The 26,102-nt window shown below is 30.6% G+C and overlaps 1 protein-coding gene across 1 annotated transcript; it reads left to right on the top strand.

Moving 5' to 3' along the window:
- Positions 1-11,026: 11,026 nt before the first annotated feature.
- LOC114943189 (fatty acid synthase-like) lies at positions 11,027-25,830 on the top strand. The gene is made up of 8 exons (XM_029318770.2): positions 11,027-11,048; positions 16,272-16,353; positions 16,430-16,774; positions 16,880-20,040; positions 20,171-20,636; positions 20,791-21,133; positions 21,264-22,750; positions 23,169-25,830. Exons 1-8 carry the CDS (start codon positions 11,046-11,048, stop codon positions 23,558-23,560), a joined length of 6,279 nt encoding a protein of 2,092 aa, XP_029174603.2. The 5' UTR covers positions 11,027-11,045; the 3' UTR covers positions 23,561-25,830.
- Positions 25,831-26,102: the final 272 nt, after the last annotated feature.

Genomic DNA, 26,102 nt, shown 5'->3' with positions numbered 1-26,102 from the left:
CTTCTATAATTTTTTTTTTCCTTAAATTTTTGGTTTAAGGGAAGGGAAAAACCCCAACAATATAATTTTTCCCTTTCTAAAAAGATTGTAAAATTTGGATAGCCCCCCCTCTTAAATTTTTTCCATTTTCTTAAAATCTTTCAGTGTTTTTCCTCTTAATTTAAAAAAATTGCTTGTTCCCAAAAAAATTTTTTCTATTTTTTTTAAAAAAGTTTTCTGTAATGTTTTTGATAATTTGTACTATAATAAACAAAGATTTTATGAAAAAAAAATTTTAAAAAATTTTTTTTGAAAAAAAAGTACCTTGAAATTTAAAAGGGTTTTTTGCGTTTAAAGAGGATTTTTGGGGAAAAAATTTGGGTTTCCCAAGCAGTTTTTAATTCATTATTAATCAATTAAATTAAAATTTTGTTTTTTAAAAAAAAAATCGTAATTCTTTGGCATGATAAAATTTTTTTTCTTATATAAAGGGTTGGGGAAAAAAAAAAAATATTTTATATTTTTTAATAAAAAAAATAGTTTTTTATAATTAATTTTTGTTATTGTGGGATAATAGTTTGGGGGTAAATAAAAACGTAATAGAGAGATTAGTGATGTTCTTTTTTTTTCATTATATAAAAAGTTTTGTGTTTTGATTTTGGGCAACCCTTAAAAAAATCTGATTGACAACTCTATATTAATTTAAAAATTTTTATTCAAATTTTTTTTTTTTTAATTTTTTTTTCAAAACAAAAATTTTTCAATAAAAAATTTTAAAATTTTAAGATTTAAAAAAATTTTACAATATTACCGGGGTGCAGTTTTTTCTGAAAAAACACACAAAAAATTATAAAATTAATTAACATATTTTTTAGTTTTAATTAAAAAAATTTTTTTTATGGGGAATTTTTTAAAAAAAAATTTTTTTTTTTTTTTTATTTAATAAAATTAGTAATAGCATTCAAAAAATTTTTTTAATAAACTACTATTTAAAAACCGATTTTAAGCAAAAATAAAACCCAAATTTTTTGGGGGTAGTTTTTTTAAAAATTTTCCTTTCCCCCGAATTAAAAAAAAAAGGTTTTTTAAAAAATTATTTACATAAGTATATATATATATATATATAAATTTTATATTATATACATATATCATTTAAAAAAAAAATTGTTTCTTTTTTTTAAAAAAATTTTATGTTTGTATAATTTTTAATTTTAATTTTTAAAAAAAAAAACAATCAAATTTTTTAAAATTTTTTAAAAAAAAAACTTTTAAAAAAAAATTTTTTTAAAAAATTTTTTTAATTTTTGTGAAAAAAATTTTTTAAAAATACTTGAAAAAACACCAAGCCTGTTTTTTAAAATTTTTTAATTTACTTATAAAGTATGAAAAAATTTTTAGAGTTCATCTTTTTAAAAAAAAATTTTAAATTAAAAGTTCTACAAAAATTTTTTTAAATTGCAGAATTTTTATTTATTTATATAAAATCTTTTTTAAATATTCCACAAAAATTTTAAAAAAAACCCGGGGGGCCCCAAAAAGGGGAAATAATTTGCGAGATATTTAATTTTTTTTTTTTGAATAACCCCCCAAAAAATTTGAAAAAAGATCTTATAAGATTTTTTTTTTTTCGGTAATAAAATTTTTGCAATAATTTATTTACAAAATAATAAAAAAAAAAAAATTAAAAAAAAATTTTAAAATTTTTTTTTTAAAAAAAATTTTCCCCCAAAAAATTTTCTAACAATTCATCCCCCTTTTTAAAAAAAAATTTAAAAAAAGTAAAATTTCAAAATAAAAAATTTAAAAAATTCCCTTTTTTAAAAAATAATCAAAACGCCCAACTTTTTCATATTATTCTATGATTTCGAAAAATCCATTTCGCAGATTTTTATTTTTAAATTTTTTAAATTTTTTTTTACTTTAAAAAAACCCCATTTTAGATAAATTAAAAAAAAAAAAAATTTTAAAATTTTAATTATTTTAAATTTTTTTTTTAAAATAAAGAGTTTTTTTAAAGGTTAAATTTTTAAAAAAAATTGGGGGAAAAGCACAAAAATGCCCCCTTTTTGGGGGAAAAAATTTTAATTAAAAATTTTTTTGTAACTCTTTTTTTTTTCCCTAAAAAAATAAAACCCTTTAAAAAAACCAAAAATTTTTAAAGCAGTATTGACTGTGCTTTGGGGGTTTTTTTCTTTTTTTTATATTAATTTGATTGAGATTTTTCCATTCCATTTTTTTTTGCGTAAAAAAAAAAATTTGCTACTTTTTTTATTTTGAAAGTAAAACTTTTATCAAAAAATCTTTTTTTTATTTTTTTTTTCTAAAAAAAAATTTTTTTATTATACATAATCCCAAAAAATTTTTAACTTTTTTTTAAAAAAAATTTTTTTATTTTTAAAAAAAAAAATTTTTCCCCCCCCAAGTTTTTTTTTTTTTTAAAAAAGGGGTTTTAAAAAAAAAAAAAAAAATTTTTCCCCCAAAGAAAAAAAAAATTTTTTAAAAAAATTTTTTTAAAATTTTTGCGAAAATCGAATTTTACAAAACCCCCTTCAACATCCATTTATATTTTTTTCTTTTTCCCCCCCTTTCCCCCCCCTTTTTTTCCCCCCCCCCCCCCCCCCCCCCCCCCCAATAAGGGGGAAAAAAATTTTTTTTAGTTTTTTGTTAAAAAAAAGGGAAAATCTGAAAAAAAAAAATAGCGGAACATCTCGCATTAACAAAAAAAACCCCGGGTTTTTAGCAGTTAGAGAAGTGGGGGTTTTTAAAGGGGGTTTTAAAACCCCTGTAGACTATGTGGCAAACTTAAGGGGGACTCGATTTCCAGATTTTAAAAAAAAAAAAAAAATTTTAAAAGGGTTTTAAAAAAGAAAACTTTTGGGGGTTTTAAAAAGACAAAAAATCAAACGTGCAGTAAGAGATTTATTAAAAAAAGGTTTAAAAAAATATGCCTTTTAAAAAAATTTGTTCCCCCAAAAAAGTTGTACAAAAAATTTTGGGGGTTTTTTAAAAGTAAAGACGGCCCTTTTCGAGGGCTTGGGTTTACCAATATGACAGACCCCAAACCCACGGCCCAGGTTACTTACATAAAAAAGGGGGGAAATTTTTTTGGGGGAAATTTTTGAAAAAACGGAAAAGTGCACGCCCGAAAACCATTTTGCCCTTGTCTTTTTCCCCGCATTGGAACATTTTTATTAACATTTGTTCGCTTTTTTCCCCCCCAAAATAATAATATAGGGCTCCCATTTAAATTCGAAGCAAAAAAATTTTAAAACTGGGGGGGGAAAAAATTTTTCGGGGGTTTTAAAAAATTTTGAAAAATGAAAAAAAAGGAAAAAATTTCCCCCTTTTTCCTTTTTTCGGCCTATAAAAAATTTAAAAAAAAACCCAAAAAAACAGAAAAAGTGGGAAAATTTAAAAAAAGTCGTTTTTTAAAAATTTTTTAAAATTTTTGGCTAAGTATTTTTTAAAAAATTTTAAAAATTAGAAAGAAAAAGAAAATATTAACTGATCAGTTAAATCATTGACGAAATGTCCATATGAAATTTTAGGAGGTAATTATAGCGTTAGAAATTTAAATCTATATTATTAAAAATATTTTAGAATTATAGAAGCAATATAGTCAATTAATTTAATTTATGTGTATGTTGTTTTCAAAAATTTTTGTATGAATATTTTATATAAATATTAATTTTTCATGTCTGTATGATCGAAATGATAATAATATGAGTAATGCATTTAGCAATAGTAATGATAAAATATATCGATTTGTACATTGTTATAATAGCTGTTATTTATGATATACATATATGTATATATGTGATATTATTATTTGAAAATTGGATGTTTACTATACTCCAATTATAATTTCTTATATAATAAACAAGAATTATTTTAGATATATTAAATTATAAATAATATATTATATACTGTTTTATTTATTTTATTAATTATATATTATATACATATAATAATAAATATAATTATTATAAATATATATATATATATATATATATATATATATAATATAGTAACATACTAATATATGAAATATTCATATTAGATTTTATAACGCATTACATCTCAAAATGTCAAAATGATTATGTAATATGTGTCATATTGAAATGCTATGATAATGATATGAAAATGTTTAGAATATGAATCAATTAATTTATTAAGTAATTATAGTAAGTAATTTTTATAATAATAATAAAAACGAATTTATATTTATTTGTACGTTTTTGTGTCATTTTTGACATACATATATGTAATATTATTTAAAGTTGTATGTTTATTTCGTTTTCTAACGTTAATTTGTTTCAAAAGGACATTTATCATATTCTTTTTAATAACCTAGATTAATTGTCAAATCTGCATATGAGGAAAATAGCTTTTATAATTAGTTTGTTAATGTAGATAATAAGCACAAAATTATAGTATATAAAGAATGTAAAGAGAGATTAGAAGTTTTTTTTTATTATATTATATGCGATGTATTGTGCTTAAACTCACCATCTTGAGAAAATCTAATTGATAATCTCTATATTAATTATCTCCACATAATTATTGAGATATTTTTTTAATTACTGTAATTTCAGCATGTTAATATAAGAATTTTTATTTTAAAAACTTAGAAAATACAAAATTATTTAATGTGGAAGTTCTGAAAAATTACTCACAAATGAATTATAAAAATTATTTTGAAGACTAAATGTTACATATGTAGAGTTTTTTTTGACGATCAATAGTATTATAATAAATGTGTATTATTAATTCATAGGGATAATTATTTAGAGAAGGTTTCTGGTTTTGGCGAAAACATTTGTTTCATAGTTAGCAATGCATTAATTTTTATAATTACTATGTTACATGATTATTATGTTTAAAAATAGGCTATTATATTATGTTAGTTATTTTTCAATTCCGTCAATCAAAATAAAGAACAATTCAAAATATATTATATTAATGTATGTACACCTTTTAATAATAATTTAAATACATTCTCTAACAAATTTAAATTATTCTGAATAATCAAATGATTCATATATTCATAATTATTCCAAGATTCCTATAATGCTATTTACAGAATATTTCTTAAACGACAATCAAAGTATGTGTGCATCAATCAATTTGATTGCATTAAATATTTATATATAGAATTTATAAAATTTATATTTATGGTGTGTTTATAGTATTAATATTCCATCTCTATTTTTAACGATTATTATTTCAATTTTTAAAAAAATTTTTTCTTGAATCCATTTTTAAAAAATTACACATAGGTGAGATCGAAAGTTTAGTTCATCATTAATAATTTTTACATTGTTATATGTAGACCTGAAATCAATATCATATATGCGAAAGAGAAACATACAGAATTCTTTAAAAATGCAAAGAAACATATAATGTGTCGCTTGGCAAAATTGACTTTGATTTTTAAAGTTTTATTTATTTTTCTAACAAAGTACAATATTTAGTCAATATCTGACATTCTGCTTCAGTCATCGTTTGTATATAACTATATTAAGATTGTTCGTTAAATCCGTTTTTTCGTGAGAAAAAATTTATTTAATAATGGCCGATATACATATATATATATATTAGTTGGATAAAAATTGTTCTTATATTTTATAAAGAAAATGATATTTAATGCTTAATTAATTTAATTATTTAACAATCAAAATTTTTTCTCAAAAATAAATGAACTTTTAATGTGATTTTTATAAAACTTTCAATATTTGTAGAGATAATTAAATTATACTTGAAAAAAACGTGCCTGCTTTTAAATATTTTATTTATTCGTAGATTATGTAAAAATAAGTTTATCTTAATATGCAAATTAATTAAGTTCCAGATTAGAAAAACCAAAATGTGAATGGTTTGCGCGAAATATTTTATATTTTAATTTGATATAATTTCACATAATCTATAAAAGATCTTATAAAATATTTTTTTCGATATTATAATTGGTGATATTTTTGTGTACAATATAATGAAGTAAATCAATTGATTAATGAAAATACATTCTTTTCAAGAAAATGTACGTAATTTATGAGCAGTTATATATCTTTCTGAAATAATTAAAATAAATTTTCTCGCAAATTTAAATTACTCTGAATAATCAAACGATATTATGTATAAAAATCTTTCCTCAATGGTAAAAGTCGACCAAACTGGCAATCATTTATTGTGGATAATTAGATAAATACAACGTTTCGGCTGTCATTACAGCCCTTTTTAAGTAAAAATCTATAAAAAGTTACATAAAAATAATTATAATTTTAATACATTTATCGCAACAATTAATTATAAATTCATAAACAAAAAAATGTTACGTACCAAAAGTAAACGCAAAATTAATTAATACAGTAAATCAAATTCACTGCATACCTCCGACAACATTTACCATTGTTTTAATGAACAATGTAAAATTGACATAAGTAAGCAAGAAATAAAAAGATATTAACAGTTAGCAAGAATCTTAGTCACTACGCGTTAAAAAATCGAGACAAAACTAATGTGTCTTTCGCAATCTAAAACCTCATAACAAAGTCAAATAAATAAATAAATAGGTAAAAATAAAAATAATTTAAATAGCATCAAGAACACGATCATAAATCCCACTGAAATTCTCCGTATCTTTCTGTAGATTAATGCTTTCTTGCTTACTTCAGTCAATTTTACATTGTTCATTAAAACAATGGTAAATGTTGTCGGAGGTATGCAGTGAATTTGATTTACTGTATTAATTTATTTTGCATTTACTTTTGGTACGTAACATTTTTTTGTTTAGGAATTTATAATTAATTGTTGCGATAAATGTATTAAAATTATAATTATTTTTATGTAACTTTTTATAGATTTACTTGAAAAATGCTGCAATGACAGCCGAAACGTTGTATTTTAACTAATTATCTACAATAAATAATTGCCAGTTTGGTCGACTTTTACCATTGAGAAAAGATTTTTATTAATTATTATTGGCGAACCTTAAGAATTTTTATCTGCAATATTATGTATGTTCATATTATTCTATGATTTCTATAATACTATTTATTGAATATTTTTTATTCGATATTCGAAATATGAGTATATCAGCAACTTTGGTTACATATATACATATATTTATAAAATAATGGAATTAATATTTATAGAATATATATATATATATATATATATATAATATATATATATATATATATATATAATATATATAGAATTAATTTTTCATCTGCATCTTAACAATTACTATTTTAATTTTAAATCAATTTTTACTGATATTGAGTCCATTTTTAAATAAATTACACATAAGAAAGATCGAAAGATTAATTCATCATTAATAATTTTTATATACATATATATTTATTGAACTAAAATTAATATCAAATATGCGAAAGAAAAGATACAGATTTCTTTAGAATATAAGAAAAACATACATAATGTGTTGCTTAACAAAATTGACTTTTAATTTTAAACCTCTATTTATTTTTCTTATATAATACAATATTTAGAACTTCGAATTTAATCAGTATCTGACATTGTGCTCCAGTCACTTTGTATATTAACTAGATTAAGATATCTATCCCATCAATTTCGTCGTGAAAAATTTATTTAGCAATATTTGTTACTTGTTTTATTTTGTAAGTATATTATCGTCCAATAATTTATTTTTTCTTCAATTTTTTAAAGATTTTTTATTTCAAATAATGCAAAGTACAGCATAATTTATCTATTAATTATTATTCAGTTTCTATAATTATTGTTTTTACAAAAGATTGAAACATCGCGAGATGAAAGTCATTTTATCGTCTTATTATCTTTACATAATTAATTGCGCAACATGCATTAATTTTTTGTTTCTTGCTTCTTTTCGTAGGTCATTTTACTAGTTAAGAACTTTGAAAGTGTTCGATAGAAGAATAATAATAGCGGGACATCTCGAATTAACTGAAAAGCTCGAGAGAGCAGCGATGGAAGTCGAGTATACAGGTTTACCTGTGAAACATGTGGCAGGAAAATATGAACTCTTCTGTGTAATTTTATAGCTAAAAATAAATATTAATAAACGTAAACAAAAGTTTGAGTATGACAGAGAAAACGTGCGTACTGCATTAAAAGATATATTTGAAAAAAGTCTAACATGTGAGAGCGTTTCGAACCGTTATAGGATTCATTTAAATAAATTGACCGCTGAAGTGAACAACGCTCTTATTCAAGGGTTTAATAATTATAGATATGACATAGATATGACAAGAGAATAGAAGATCAAATTATAAGATTTTCATTCGTGGAAGAGAAAGAACTTTTGAATTATTTGAAAAACTGGAAAATTATATCATCCGAATCCACTTGTACTTGTCAACTTTGCGCCTTGGAACATCTATTAATATTTGCTCGCAAATATGTTCAATTCAGGAATATAGAATAGCCATCCGATTTGGAGGAGGATGAACAAATTCTTTTAATGGAAATTAGCTGGTTGATAGCTTTTGAAATGAGATACAGCAACGAAATTTCCAATTATTTCGAGCCCATGAAGAATTGCTTGAAACAAGTAATAGCAGACAAGTGGAAAGCTATACATCTACTTTTAGAAGACAAGTGGGAAATTATAGACCGACTTTTGTTGAAAACAAACGAATCAAAAATTTAAGTCTATAGTTTAAAAAGTAGCTTTGGAATTAATACTCAATCAATATAATAATTTATATGTATATCTATTTTTTTTTACAAAGATTTCAATATTATAAATATTTTTAATTTCTTACATCTGTATGATTTAAATGATTATAACATGATAAAAGTTTTTGGGCTATTTCGACAAAAAAACTTCTGATAATTTTTTCAAATATTACATTTAAATAATTGGTATAAATACAATTTTTTTTTATTATTTTATATTAATCACCGATTAAATTAATGATGGTATATTTTTTACAAAATCAGGTAATATATTTTATAAGAATGTTTCAGCATATAATACACGCACGGCCACACACACATATGTGTGTGATATTTTTAACAATTTGTTGTTCATCGCGTTCTAAATTCAAATCCTTTTAAAAAATTATATCTTATATATCACTAGCTTTTCGGACCGCGCTTTGCGGTCCGAAAAGCGGCTTTTTCGTAGATTAAAATACTAGCTTCTGAGAGTTTCTAAACTTCTGATTTTTAATAAACACATGACGCTTTGCTATTATTTCAATGTTTGTATTTTCGCAATTTTTAGTTTTAAAGAAGTTTTATTTTATACGGATAAATATTGTTTTTCGTAGATTAAAATTATGTTTGAATAAAAATTGCATGCAAAAAGTGCATAATATATCGTACATCAATGCAATAACAACAATTTTTTATTTATTCAAATATACTTTTCAATCGATTTTTATTTTGCATAAATGATTTTTGTATTAATTTAATTTTCTAATTGAAACTTTTTATAAATATAATTAATTACTGGTTCTAAAATTGTTTTAATTAATTATTTAATTTTAATTAATTATTAATTTTATTGTTTTAACTATAACAACACCTGTCCGAGAACACTTAAATAATACGTATGGAAATAATTAGATGGGTCGTGGAGCACCTTTCTGGCAATGGCCACCAAGATCACCAGATTTGAATCCTTGTGATTTTTTCTTGTGGGGTGCGCAGAAAGAGAAAATTTATTTTAACCGCATAGAAACGCAGGACGAATTAGAAGAACGAATACAAAGAGCGTTTGCTACCGTACAGCGGCGGCATATAAAGAATGCCACAGAAAGCGTTGCGTACAGGGCAATCAAATGTTTGGAAGCGAATGGTGGCCAATACCAACATTTAATGTAAAAAAATTCTTCATTGAATAAATATATTTATTCCTTTTACTTTGTCAAACCTTCATTACATCGCATACTACCTTTTATTAAATAAGAAAAATAGTTGCAGCATAATTTTAATTCACCGAAATATCTGTATATCGCGATATAATTATAATTAATCGAATTATATATTATTATGTCGCCACAAAATAAAATTTCGATAAGTAAAAATTATATCGCGACATAATAATAATTTCGAATTCTTATTATGCCTTGACATAATTTTCATTCACCGAATTATTTTTATGTTGTGATATTATTTTAATTCATCGAATTATTATTGTGTCGCCACATAATTTGATAACAGAATTTGAGAAACTGACGAAAAATGAAAACAATTTGATGGTTATAGGTTTCGGAATTCTAACGAAAAATAATAATGACTTATATGAACAATTTTTTATTATAATAGGTTTCAATTATTTCTCGTCATTCAGAACTGAGCTTTATCATTTTCTATCATTTCATTATCAATGTCTAATTACTAATTATATGGCGAGCAAAATTGACAAGGACGAGTCAAATATTTAATGAGTGCATTAAAAGAGATATAAAAATAATTTTAAAGAGGATATGAAATTATTTTAATTTTGAATTAAATTCAAATAAAAAACGTAAAATATAAAAATGTGTATTATTATCTTATTATGTATATGATTTACATATTAATGTAAAAGCAAAATGTTGTTGCGATTATCTGTATAAATTTATTTTGCTGTTAATATCGTCTGTCTATAAAAATTATGCAATAAAATGTCTAGTATAATGATTTATAAATTTCATATTTAACATACGAACAAATTATTAAAATAATTATATAATACTGATATTATTTAAAATTATTATTCCAAAATATAATTATATTATTTCTTATAAAAAATATTTTTGTGAGGAAAAAAATATTAATTAAGAATAATAATAATCAATATGCAGCTATGTGATGTAATTATAAAAGATTATAAAATCATATATGTATACATAAGAAGTAATGCAAAAAAAAGTTTTTTTGAAACAAAATTTATAAGATAAGAATCTTAGAAGTTGTGTTATGCTGTTTTACATATTTAAGTATTCTGAATATAATTATTTTTTGCCGTTTTTATAATATTTTTTTAGGCTATGACGTAAAATTCTGATTTCTAACTATATCAACATATATTATTATTAGTTGTCAGTCTGCTCAGTAGCAATTTAACCAGCTACATGGTAAGTCGCAAAGTTTTTCTTTTTACTTAATATTATGTCTTTTTATATAGAAATATATTATATATATATGACAACTTTATTTTTGAAAAAAATATTCTACTTGTAATGTATATGGCTGTAATTAATATTATTAGTATAATATACAAAAATAATCTTTTCTATGGGCAATAATAAATGTTTTTTTTTCAGAAATTATCAGAGAATTCTCAAAGATCTGATTGCATCTTAAATACCATAATATAAATAAAAACGATCATAATTTAAAGCATAAAATATAAAGTATCATCGTTTTTCAATATGCAATACATTTTTAAATTAAAAACTGTAATGCAATAACGATTATTGTTACAGTCTATTCAGATTCTTTTTATATTTAATTACATTAAATATAAAAGTAAAATATTGCGTAGCAAGAAACCTCTGATAAATTGTTCGCATTTGCGATATTTATACTGTAAATAAAAAAAATTAACTGAATTTAATATTATCCTACAGTAAAATATACATAGATAATACACTGTATATATTTATCGCATAAAAAGATTGTTTGTATATTAATTGCACATTACAGCCACACTTTAGAAGTGGAATATATATATTTTCTTATGGAGTTTATATTTTATATATAAAAAATTAAAATTTTAATTTTTAAATCATATTTCTCTTAAACAATGTTATTTTTTATATAATTTTTCTGGCGGTTCTTAATTTACAAATGCGTGTTTCACACATAAAAATATGTACACACATATATCGGCAAAATCGGAGAATTTTCACAAAATTATTACCCAAAATTTAAGTAAAAATTAATAAGACTCACCGATATACGATTCTATTATTATTAGTTGATACTTTCTGAAGATCATTGGCCAATGATGTTTTTTATGTTTACATTAATTTCATGGACAAAATACCTACGTGTTTAGACAACAATTGTTTTTATTTTTTTCTGTAATACATATTAATAAAGAATTTGATTTATTTTATAACTTTATTTTAGAAAAACTTATAATTAAGGCTGCCTGGAAAAAAATTCATATAATTATATTCTAATATTTTATATATAATTATATATGTATAGAATTTATAATTCCAAATCGCAAACTTCACTTCTAAAAAAAATACAAAAATTATTTTTTTATTACATAAGACATAAATTATTTTTTTATTAACATAAGTATTAAATATACGCAGGCCATACTGCGTCATTGTAGACAAAGGTATTGTGTCACTTGATTCTATAGATTTTATTTCTTTTATATAATTCAAGTTATCCTCCGCCTCCTATTACATAACAAAATTTATTTTATAATTTATTTCTTAGCGATAATATTTACAAGACTAATTAACTTTTTTTATTATAATTATATTGTTGAGAATAATAATATCAATTTTTCCTCTTTCGTAATGTATACAATTTATTTATATATAAGTATATGAAAAACCTGTAAATCACCATTTCTGACATCAACGATAAAGTGAGGACAACATAAGAATTATATAAAAGAGAGACGCAACCCTATCAAAACGTATATATATACATTTGGTACTCTCTGCATAACTGTTTATAAAATTTGCCTTAAATATATGTACTCAAAATTATATCACCTTTTGATTTTTCAGCATAACTTGCTTTAAAGTGCATGGATTTCTACTCGAATAATAACATGTTTTGAAGGACGATATAACATATATTGAATTATAATTCAATGTTATATCAACTTTTAAAACATGTTATAATTTTATAGAGATCCATTCACTTTAAAACATATTATGCTAAAAAATCAAAAGGTGATATAATTTTGGCCGGTACTGTGTATGCAGGATAAGCCATTTTAATCAACGCACGTAAATATCTCGTATAGTAAGCAAGATGGAAAAAAGTGTTTCGAACAAAAGTTTTTTGACTATGAGGGGCACATAAAATGGTGTTATTGATTTGAACTTTGTATAATCATTTAAAGGTCACCTGCAATTTCTTAAATGGAACCTGTTATTTTTCATTACATATTCTTATAGCTTATCTAAAGAACTTTTCAAATCCTATAATAAAGTGTTGTTTGATGGAGTACTTTTAAAATTATAAAAGTTTAATAAATAATAATCCTTAAGGTTGCCAGTAATAATTAATAAAAAACCACTCCTCAATGTTTAAAGTCGACCAGACTGGCAATGATTTATTATAAATAATTATTTGAAATACAACAACGTTTCGGCTGTCATTGCAGCCCTTTTCAAGTACATCTATAAAAAGTTCAATCAAAATAATTATAATTTAATACACTTATTCGCAACAATTAATTATACATTTAAATACAAAAATGTGTTACATACCAAATTTAAAACAGTAAATCAACTTCTATGCAAACTACCGACAATGTTAACGCTTGTTTTGATGAACAATGTAAGACTGACAGAAGTAAGCACATATTAAATAGATGTTAACTGTTCACAAGAATCTTAGTCACTAAGCGTTAAGAAGATAGAGACGAAACTAAATGTGTCTTTCGTAATTTAAATCGTCATAATAAAGTCAAATAAATAAAAATAAATAAATAGGTGGATATAAAAATAAAAATAAAATTAAAAGTAAAAATAAATATAAAACGACTTAAATAACGTCAAGAACACGATCATAAATCCCACTGAAATTCTCCGTATCTTTCTGTAAATTAATACTTTTTCCTTGTTTTTTTATGTAAAACATTTCTGCAATTTCTCTTTTTCTTGTCTGTTTTTCCTCATGCAGAATCACCGGAGAATCCCAACGGAACTCATGATCGTTGCAAGTCCGATGTAAACTAATGACAGAATGCAATGTCTTGTCTTTTTTTATGTTATTTCTATGTTCTTTAATGCGCGTTTCTAAATGTCTCTTTGTCTGTCCTATATAAGCCGAATCGCAATTCGCACAATCAATTTTATAAACAACATCAGTTCTTTTTAAGTTTTCGATCCCATCTTTACCTCTTTTTATCAACGTGTCCAATTTTTTTGGGACAGTATACAAAGCATCAATTCCACTTTTATTGATGCAACGCGTAATATTCTCGCTAAGATCTTTAATGTAAGGTAACACAATGCAATTTCGCGTATCAAATTTATTTCGATTGGGCGAGTTAAGATTACTGCCAAATTTAATCGCTCGAAGTCTTTTATTGATGTTTTTGTTAATAATTGTTAACGGGTAACAATTATTAATAAGGATTCTTTTGATTAAATTAATATTTTCTTCATGAAAAATAGGGTCAGCGAGTAAAATAGCCCTATCAACTAGGCTTGTAATCACGCTAATTTTATATCTCATAGGATGATTTGACAGAAAATTAATATAGCGGCCTGAAAACGTAGGCTTTCGGTACCAATTAGTCGTCAATCTACCACCGATACGTATAACGTTCGTATCCAAAAAACTCAGAGAACAATTTTTCTCTAGTTCGAACGTAAACTTAAGTCGAGTGTGGAAACCATTGAACACACGAAGCATATCCTCAATTTTTCCTTTCGGAATAATTGAAAAAATATCATCGACGTACCTAAAATAACAATAGGGTTCGAAATCCAATTGACGCAAACAGTATGATTCCAAATCGTCCATAACAATGTCAGAAAGAATCGGAGACAATGGAGACCCCATCGGAGAACCGAAAACCTGTTCGTAAAATTTTCCGTCAAAAACGAAGCTCGTTGAGCGCATAACCGTGTCAATGGCGTGTAAAAACTGCGCAAGGCTAAACGAAGTAAATTGTGAGATGTCATCCCATCGGTTTTCTATTGCTATTTTAATTAATTCCCAAGGGGTGTTAGTAAAAAGTGAAGTCACGTCCAACGAAATCATAACATGGCTGTCGTCGATGTTTCTGCCTTTAATAATTTCCACAAAGGACCAACTATCCTTGACATGAGATCGAGGTTTATTGACTGCATTTTGTAGTATCTCACTCAAAAAGGATGCTATGTTGTAAATAGAACTTCCTACAGTTGAAATTATGACGCGGAGAGGGTAACCTACCGACCTTATGAATCTTTGGTAAACCATACGCACGAGGCAAATTACCATTCGTACACCTCAATTGTCTGTATGTGTTATCGTCTATTAATTTATTATCTAACCAAGATTTTAATAAATTAGCAACCCTCGTGCTCAGTGACTTCAGCGGAGTCCTATTAAGTGATCTATACGTAGAATCGTCTTTCAATAAAAAATTCATTTTCTCAACGTAGTCTGTCCGGTCCATCAGTACAGTAACCTGACCTTTATCAGCTTTAGTTGCAAAAATATTTTTGTTAGATTTCAAAAATTTTGAGCAGTCGGAGTATCTATTACAAATGTAATTATCGATGTAACATACATGTTTTTGTTTACTCAAAAACTTGTGTACCGAACTTGCTATCGAAAATCTCAAATTATCCAGGTTGTCACTGGGAAACTTTCTTTGATTAACTTCAATATTCTTTATGTTTTCTAATGCAGAAATTTTCCTATCATCTTTATTACTTCTACAAATGGGTACGCCAAACTTATCACCCAAACTGAGAAACCTCATCACCGAATCCGGAACGCGACGATTGCTGATATTTACAATCCATTTGCGGTAATCTATTTTTATCAATGGATTCCGAACCCCATAATACTTGCGACAAATGTGTCCATTTGTAGTACTTTTGTTTGGGACATTTTTTCCATCTTGCTTACTATACGAAATATTTATATGTGTTGATTAAAATAACTTACCCAGTATATGAAACACTTATCAATTAGCCTTCGATGAAGAATTAGCAAATCAAAGATTAGAAGATTAGAAGATTAAATTAGAAAAAATCTTTTCTCAATGAGAAAAGTCGACCAAAATGGCATACCAATTTTTTCAGAAATATTTTTATTAATTATTACTGGCGGACCTAAAGGACTGTTATTTGTTAGATTAGAAGATTAGAAACAGTGTAGCAGAGACAGACCTCTTCCTGTTTGAATCGAATCGTTTTCTTTCAGCAAAGTAAGTTTTTCTTGTTCTAAGAAAATTAATACAAAATTGTTAAAAATCAATTAATTTTTTAATAAACATAATGTAATTATTCATTGTGCACACTCTTTATTTTTATTTTTTTTATTTTTTTTAAATATTATACATGGTCGCTTCAATAAAAGTAAAGCTGTAGTGGACGCAATTCAGTTTTATTACGATTGTGTGTTTAAATTTTTAAACACAAAATTTATTCTAGCCAGATAGAGGAAAATCGAATTATTCAACGAGCAAGATGGCTACAAAAATGGAAAGTGACATCGTCATTACAGGCATTTCAGGTAATTATACCGATTATGTCGACCGCGGTATAATCAATTTCATTATAGAAATGAGATACATTCATATTTTTTCCAGGTCGTCTACCTGAGTCCTCAAACATTGAGGAGTTTAAGGAGAATTTAATGAAAGGATTAGACATGGTTACCGAGGACGAGCGACGTTGGACACCGGGCATCATCGGGGTACCATCCAGATTTGCCAAACTCAAGGATCTTAGTAATTTCGACGCCTCTTTCTTCAAGATACATCCTAAACATGCGCACTCAATGGATCCGCAGCTTCGCATAATGCTAGAAGCGTCATACGAGGCGTTAATTGATGCCGGCGTCAATCCCTCAACCCTAAAAGGATCGCGTACTGGCGTGTTCATTGGTGTTTCCACTTCGGATGCGAATAATTTTTGGAAGAAAGATCCAAATGGTAGATACATTTGTTAAATTTATCGTGAAAATTTCCATCGTAAAATTACACTGCAAAAAAAGCCTTTTTTTTAAGTAAACAAAAAAAATACTCATCTGTTTGCAGGATATGGATTACTCGGATGTAGCAGAGCGATGTTTGCCAACAGAATCTCTTACGCTTTTGATTTAATCGGACCTAGTTATTCGCTGGATACAGCCTGTTCCTCGGCCTTGACTGCTATGCATCAAGCGGTTCTTGCGATGAATATGGGTGAATGCGACGCAGCCATCATCGGCGGATTGAATCTCGTGCTCGATCCGGCTTATAGTCTTCATTTTCAGCGATTGAATATGCTGTCTAAAGATGGCTTGTGTAAATCATTCGACATTATGGCTGATGGTTACGCGAGAGCCGAAGCAGTGGTCGTAATATTTCTGCAGAAATCAAAGGACGCACGCAGAGTGTACGCCACGGTGATAAACACGGCGATAAACACAGATGGCTACAAACCCGAGGGTTTCACGTATCCAAGCAGTGACACTCAATATTTGATGTTGAAGGAAGTGTATAGTAAAGTGGGTATCAATCCCAAAGATGTAGTTTACATAGAGGCGCATGGTAGCGGTACCCAAGCGGGTGATCAGCAGGAAATAAGTGCCATTGATAGACTGTTTTGCAAAAACAGGAAGACACCGCTGCAGATCGGCTCGGTTAAATCAAATATGGGCCACTCAGAAGCCGCCAGCGGATTATGCGCGCTAGCCAAGGTACTGATTGCGATGGAAACCGGTGTGATCCCCGCAAATCTGCACTTTACTATTCCAAATCCGAAGATTCCCGCATTGATCGATAAACGTGTTCGCGTAATTGACAAGGCCACGCCGTGGAATGGCGGTCTCGTGGGTATCAATTCATTTGGCGCCGGTGGCGCAAATTCGCACGTCATTTTGCGCAGCAATCCAAAGACAAAGGTGTCATCGGTGCCAGAGACCATAGAGTTACTACTACCAAAACTGATAGCCGTGTCGGGTCGCACGAAAGAAGCTATACAGGTATTATTGGACAAGGCGAATGAGCATCGACAGGATGACGAGTTTCTGGCTTTACTGCATACTGTGCACCAGAACAATATAGCGGGACACAACGTTCGCGGCTATGAGGTACTCGCTCATGGTGGTACCCGCGAGATAGTCGAAATGAATAATGGCAACAAACGTTCCATTTGGTTTTTATTTTCCGGTATGGGTTCTCAATGGTCAGGTATGGGCCGCGAACTGCTCAACATCAAAATGTGCCAACATAGTCTACAGCAATGCGCAAACATATTAAAGAATCATGATATCGACTTAATGAATATCATCTTAAATAGCACCAATGAGACATACCAGAACGTGATGCTTGTTACGGTATCAATCGTGGCCATCCAGATCGCTCTAGTCGACTTGTTAACACTTATAGGCATTCGACCAGACGGCATAATTGGACACTCCCTCGGTGAATTGTGCTGTTCATATGCCGACGGCGGGTTTACGCTAGAGCAAACTATCTTGGCAGCTTATTACAAAGGCAAGTCGACCCTAGATGCCAATTTAGAACCAGGCGCTATGGCAGTAACCACATTGACTTGGGAGAAAGCCAAGGAGATGTGTCCACCTGATATCACTCCAGCTTGTCACAATTCTGCGAATTTGGTCACCATTTCTGGTCCAGTCGCTTCTGTGAAGAAGTTTGTAGAAGAGCTGAAGAGCAAAGAAATCTTTGCTAAAATAATTGACTCATCTGGCGTTGCCTTCCACAGCAAATACATTCTTCCGAGTAAATCAATATACCGTGCTTCGCTCGACATGATTATACCAAACCCGAAGAAAAGATCTTACAGATGGATCTCCAGTTCGGTACCCAAGGCCGCATGGGACAGCCCACTCGCGCAATTCAGCTCATCGGAGTATTTTATAAACAATCTGGTGTCACCTGTGCTCTTCCAAGAAGCGATGGCGCACATCCCAGAGGACGCGATAATTATCGAGATCGGACCGCATTGCCTGTTGCAGTCGATTCTGCATAGTTCGCTACCGTTGACAATTACCAACATCTGTCTTCAAAATCAAAATCATTCAAACAATTTGATCTTTCTACTGTCTAATATAGGAAAGCTGTACACGGCTGGGGCGCAACCTGATATCTCCAAACTATATCCACCGATCAGTTTTCCCGTTAGTCGTGGAACACCGATGATCGGACCTCTGATCAAATGGGACCATTCCACCAAATGGGAGGTACCCACTTTCACTCAGAAGTCAAAACAATTGTCTGGAGAACATATTGTAGAAGTAAATCTGTCGAGAGAAACGGACGCATATCTAATGGGACACAAAATCGACGGGCGATATGTTTTCCCGGGCGCCGGCCTCCTTGTGATGGTTTGGAAACTCTTCGCGAAACTACATGACACCAATTTCGAACAACTGCCAGTAATCCTCAAAAACGTGTGGTTCCAGCGCATTACTTTCATCCCGACGAAGAAAACGATCAAGTTTTCGGTAAATATTTTTGAGAGAAAGGGCGACTTCGAAGTCCGGGAAGCCGATTCGATCGTCGTTAGCGGAAACATTGGCCTTGCCGAAGCTACCGAGAAGAATCAGCTGGACCTGCCGCTGCTTCCGATGCCACCCGATGGATTTGTATTGAACACCGAGGACGTTTATAAGGAATTTAGATTGCGTGGATACGAATACAACGGTGTTTTCGAGGGGATCAAATCCTGTGACAATTCCATCACTGTCGGCGAATTACATTGGTTCAATGAATGGTCCTCGTACATGGATAGCATGTTTCAGTTTAAATTATTGTCCATCAATCGGAGATTGGTGTATGGCTCGAAGGTCCGCTACGCCGTGATTGATCCTGTGCTTCACAAACGATTGACCGATGAATTACCGAAAGGTGCTGGATTATCGATATATCACTATAAAAACATCGAAGTCGTCAAATCGGGGGGTATCGAGATTAGAGGGATAAAACCTACCACATCTCAGCGACAGCAGATTCAAATCAAGCCCAAGTACGAACGTTACGTTTTCGTGCCATACGAAAATCCGCGCAGCCTGGTCTTGGAAGATTCAGCGAGAGGAAAGCTGCACGCACTCACTGTGCTATTGCAAATTGCCTGTGAGAACATAACGACGTCGAGGATCAAGGCCATGGAAGTTGCGAACGATCGAGACGCAAGAAGCCTCTTAGCGCCACTTATACTCGATATTTTTGATGGAGAACCATTAGTTAACGTAAGTATACTTGCTATAGAATTTTAATGTCATTAATTTTTATAAGACAAAATTTTATTACATATATCATAAACCTTTTTCTTTGAACATGTTCTAAGTGCGTGTAAACATGTCACTTCCTTTGTTTTAGATTGACCTACAAGTGGCCGTCAATTCCGCAATTGACGATTACGCGACAATTTTCAATGAGATGAACGTTAACTTAGTGAAATGGGATGCAAACGATGCATTTTTAGGTCCAAATATGCATCTCGTCGTAGCGGCGGAAGTTCTTTCTAGCCAATCCTACACCGTTCTTAAAAACCTAGCAAGTGCCTTAAATTCCAGTTGCTTTATTCTTCTGAAAGAGACTGCCACACAACTCGACTTGAACACTGCGCTGAAGAAAGCGAATCTGATATTGGTCAGTAAACAAATCGACACCTCGGGAAAGAGTTACATTTTGTTGAAAAAACGAAAGGAGAAACAAGAACCAATCGTAATACAGATCACAGGAAAGAATTTCTCATGGTTGGAAAATGCAAAAGCTGTGTTGAAGAAATACGACAGCAATAATCAAGAAGTGCTTTTTGTATCCCAAGGCGAAGAATTATTTGGTAAAATTATAAACAAACATGCTTATATATATTTCTTTAAATGATTTTAAAAAACTAATTTTTAAAAATATTTATTTAACGATTATCTTTTTTTCAAACTTTATTCTCAATCATCTAATCAGCGAATTAACATCTTAACACTTTTTATTTGCAGGTCTAGTTGGATTTATGACTTGTATCCGGCGCGACATCGCAAACGTGCGTTATGTCTTTATCCAAGACAGCAACGCTCCCAAATTTGACTTATCCTCCCAGTTTTACGCGCAGCAACTAGAAAAAGGATTAATGGCTAATGTTTTGAAGGCAGGTCAATGGGGCAGTTATCGGCACTTACCATTACATCAGCCTAACAACGTGCGAGTGGAGCAAGCCTATGTGAGTGCACGGACTCACGATGATTTGAGTAGTCTAGAATGGATTCAAAGTCCATTAACTTCTAGTCAGACTAAACATTTAGATAAACTCTGCAGTGTATACTATGCGTCGTTAAACTTCAAGTAAGTTTCGGTGAACGTTACTCTTTGCTTGTTTGATTGATAATAAACGGAGATCATATGTTGTCACGATGATATAATAAATACTTGTTGAATTTCAAACTAAATGAATTTTGTACTATTGTATTAACAGGGATGTTAAGCTAGCGATCAGTAAACAACCAACGGACGCCCTTTCATCGGCAGAGATTAATATAGAAGACTCTGCCTTAGGACTAGAATTCTCCGGAAGAGACGCAAACGGCTGTAGAGTGATGGGTATAGTCAAATCTAGAAGATTGGCGACCACCGTGTTGCCAGATTCCGGTTTTCTTTGGAAGCTGCCTGACAGATGGACGTTGGAGCAGGCGGCGACAATACCGGTCGCTTACGTCACTAGTTACTACGCTCTGTTTGTACGGGGTCAATTGAAGGCGAGCGAAAGCGTGTTAATTCATAGCGGCGCGGGCGGCATCGGTCAAGCAGCGATCACCATCGCTCTGCACGCCGGCTGCACAGTCTTCACCACCGTCGACACTCCGGAGCAACAGCTCTTTCTCAAAAAAGCCTTTCCGCAATTGATCGAGAAGAATATTGGTAATTCTCGAGATACGAGTTTTGAGCATCTGATCTCCGACCAGACCCAAGGACGTGGAGTTGATGTGGTACTGAACTCGCTAATTGGAGAGAAACTGCACGCCAGTATGCGGTGCCTCGCGAAGAACGGTCGTTTCCTCGAGATCGGGAAACACGACATGTTGAATGGCAATCGTGTAGATATGTCGGTATTTTTAAAGAACATTTCCTTCCACGGTATATTTCTGGAGACGCTGTTTGACGAAAGCGAAGATAAACAAAAAACGATTAAACTGATGACAGAGGGAATCGCGAAAAGCGTAGTGCGTCCATTACCGACGACCGTATTTTCGAAGCAAAAGCTCGAGGAGGGATTTAAATTTATGATGACGGGCCAGCATATCGGTAAGGTACTGTTGAATATTCGACACGAAGAACCGCAAAAACACATGATGCCGATGTCGAAGATGATGACGACCGTATCGCGCTCCTACATGCATCCGGAGAAGTCGTATGTGCTAATCGGAGGTCTCGGTGGCTTCGGTCTAGAACTAGCCAACTGGATGGTCGCTCGCGGCGCTAAAATCATCATTCTTGTGTCTCATACCGGCATACGCACCGGATACCAGATGTTGCGGATACAACGTTGGCGCGAGAGTGGCATCAAAGTCGTCATTTTCACGGCGGACGTGACGACGCCTTCTGGCGCCCTAAATTTGATCGAGGAGAGTAACCGGTTGGCTCCGGTAGGCGGTATATTTAATCTGGCCGTTGTGTTGCACGACGCCTTGTTCGAGAACTTGCAGGTGGCCGATTTCGAGGCTGTAAATTTGCCAAAAGTCGAGGTTACGAAGAATCTGGACATGGCATCGAGAAAGTTCTGTCCGTCGTTAGATTTTTTCGTCGTCTTCTCGTCCATATCCTGCGTCCGTGGCAATCTGGGTCAATCCAATTATGGTCTCGCAAATTCGGCCATGGAGAGGATGATGGAGCAGAGAAATGCCGCTGGTTTGCCCGGTCTCGCTATTCAATGGGGTATTATAGGAGACGTTGGATTGTATATAGGTGAGACTTAGTTTTCTATTTCTTTCGATCACTTTTTGGATTGCTTCTTATGATTCTTTATAAACTCCTACCTATATAAAAATACCTTCAATAAAAATATACACAATAGTTTGCACGAGACTCTTTGAAGAAAATAATTATATATTATATTATGTTTTTATTAATGATGAGATGATGTTTTTTATTAATACAAACATAAATAGAAACAACTTTTTATTGCAAGAAAGATATAAATACATTAAAGTATAAGAATTGGAGAGTATGAATTAATTTATATAAGATAATTACAAACTAAATAATGTTATCTTTAAAAAAAGATAACAAAATAAATGTTTGAATAAATAAAATGTTTTAGCTAGATAAAGTAATAATCATTTATCATATTCATATCATTCTACCATACTCTTATTTTTTACAGATACGATAAAAAATAAAAACATCAATGAAGGTATTTTACCACAACGTATGAGCAGCTGTCTTGCAACCATGGACATTTTTCTTCGGGAATCGTATCCTGTATTGGCATCCACAGTGATAGCCGAAAAGCACAAATCCGTGAACGATGGCAAAGTTAATTTTGTTGAAGTCATTGCCAGTATCCTTGGTTTTGAAAATGTCTATTCGATGAATTTCAACGACACCTTTGATAAGCTCGGCATTGATTCGCTAGGCTACACAGAGATCAAGCAGATTCTTGAACGAGAATATGATATCATATTATCGTTCCGAGAAATACAAGCCTTGACGATAAGCAAATTACGAGATTTATTAACTGCGACCGATGTATCTGGCAATTCTCCAACGAGTTAAAAAAAGTGTAGATAAGAAGATCGCAAGTCTTTTGCAGTATATATGTTAAATACAAATTAATATAAGATATTTTTTAATTTTTTAAATATTCTTTTTTTAAAACTTTTCTATGTCACGTACCGACAAATTTTCATCGCTCTCGGTTAGATTTATCTTAACTCAAACTACAATAACATCCGATACGCGGGATCGCTAGAATTTGCTTATCGTCACGTATTGACAAATTTTTATCGCTCTCAGCTGGACCTATCCTAAACTAACATCCGATATGCAGGATTGCCAGGGTTGTTTATAAACCTTATAAACAAACCTTATAAACAAAATCTTATAAACAAACCGAGATAAGGAGCCTCCCTCCTTCAAAATTCATAGATGGAGGTGGTAAAATTTCGAGTATAAATACGAGGTGTGTTTAAAAAGTATCGCGAATTTTGTGTTTTTTCAAAAATTATTTATTTATTCATGAATATCTATTTTGTCCCCTTCAAAGTAATCCCCACCAGATATTATACACTTGTGACAACGTTTTTTCCAATCTTCGAAGCACTTCAAAAAATCATTTTTTGTGATCTTGTTCAGCTCCTCCTTCGATGCCGTCTTTATCTCCTCAATCGTAGCGTAGCGTCGTCCTTTCATGGGCCTCTTCAGTTTTGGGAACAAGAAAAGTCACAGAGGGCCAGATCTGGGGAATACGGTGGCTGCGGCATTATTAGTGTGTTGTTTTTGGCCAAAAATTCGCGCACAAGCAACGATGTGTGAGCAGGGGCGTTATCATGGTGCAAAAGCCAATTTTTGTTCTTCCACAAATCCGGGCGTTTCTGGCGGATTGCTTCGCGCAATTTGCGCATAACTTGCAGGTAATATTCCTTATTGATCAATACTATTTTCTTCACTTCATCAATGTTTTCGTCTGTTGTTGACGTGCTCGGGCGTCCGGCACGCTCTTCGTCGTTCACAGCTTCTCGGCCCTCGGAAAACATTTTGTACCACCGATAAACGTTGCTTCGGTCCAAGGTAGCTTCACCATATGCCACAGTCAACATTCGGAATGCGTCCGCGCACTTAATTTTGTTTTTCATACAAAATTTGATACAGATTCTTTGATCCATTTTTTGGAATAGGCAAAAATCGAAGACGAGCCAAAACACGTGCAAGCAAAGCAGCTGTCATAAATTAACTGAACATTCAAAATGGCCGTACTTGTCGGCATAAATGAGAAACATGAGTACCAACATATAACGCCACAAAAAAATCGAAAATCGAATATACGTAACCCGCGGAAATTCAAAATTCGCGATACTTTTTGAACACACCTCGTAGAGCTAGAAAAACGCTGTGCATCGCAGTTGAAATCTTAACAAAATCTTTGTCGTAACTATAGCTCTCCGCGAACTTCGACTGTCATCCTTCGTTTCCTTATTCTTACGTTACGACTAATCCAGTACTTTAGACTTATAATTTTGTAACCACTCATAGAATAAAAGATAATTGATAATACCGCAATAAGCTCAGTTATTTGGCATCTGATCCAAGTTTTGATTAAAATTTACATATAACGTAGGACATCTCCGAGAGCGGGGAACGGACTTTTCGCTGACAAAGAGTGTAGCGAATTGGTAACCGGCGCTGTCGAAGATTGTAGCGCCTACGAACACTGCTCTTGGTGTATGAAATTATTTACCATTATTCTCAAATCGAGCTTACCCCTTTCGCTGCCAAAGAGCGTAGCGAATCGGACTAGTCGCTGCCTTGCGTAGGGACTTTAAGTTCATTTTGGGAGCTTCCGTCGTATTTAACATTCTCATGAAGAAAAGGGCAGGTAAACGGGTACAGCTCAAACGGCTCAGATACCAGATAAAACAAGCGATTGATTTGCAACAAGATTTCTTTCACCTCTCGCAAAAACTCCAAGATTTAGAGCCAAACACCCAAATCAAAAAACCTCCTACTATTCCTTACCAACTAACTATAATTAACGTCGAGCCTGACTATCCCGACTATCGCCGCATTAACAAAACTGATCCGCGTTATAAAGTTTATAAACTAAGATTCCTGTTCGGGACTGAAAACTAAGTACACACAACCCGTCCAACTCTCGGGTAAAGTATTTAAATATACTGACCCAAAAACGGACGAACGAAAACGTAACATCTAATATCTGAATGATGGTGATTGTATTATACTGTATTTTATAAAACTAATACAGTTTCTCTAAAATTATACGATTGTATTTTTAAATTGATCTATTAAATTTAACGTATTATAATTAATCTTGTGTTTTTACTTGTTTAATACAATTATGTGTATTTAAATAAGTATAATGAATTTTAAACATTCGAATTTTCGAAAAATGCTAATTCAAAATGAAGCTCTTTCATCGGTGCTAGTTACTTTAGGCGTCAATCAATGTGAGTGGCTGTGGTCATTTATAACGTTGGAGACACTTTGCAAACAAAGAAAAAATATATAAGGGCGATAATACATGTATTATACGTAAAAAAAGTATTATACATAAGGTACGTTCAAGAATTATCCTTTTAGC

This window comes from Nylanderia fulva, unplaced genomic scaffold (assembly GCF_048542155.1).
Source record: "Nylanderia fulva isolate GAGA-0341 unplaced genomic scaffold, ASM4854215v1 Scaffold159, whole genome shotgun sequence".
Lineage (NCBI taxonomy): Eukaryota > Metazoa > Arthropoda > Insecta > Hymenoptera > Formicidae > Nylanderia > Nylanderia fulva.
Note: the sequence above shows the minus strand (reverse complement) of the source record. Positions and strands in the feature narration are given on the sequence as shown.

What these genes read in the sequence shown, in the direction of transcription:
- LOC114943189 (XM_029318770.2), top strand. An exon ending in ATGGAGAACCATTAGTTAAC is followed by an intron (nt 20,041 to 20,170) that starts GTAAGTATACTT and finishes CCTTTGTTTTAG; the next exon opens with ATTGACCTACAAGTGGCCGT. An exon ending in AGACGTTGGATTGTATATAG is followed by an intron (nt 22,751 to 23,168) that starts GTGAGACTTAGT and finishes TATTTTTTACAG; the next exon opens with ATACGATAAAAAATAAAAAC.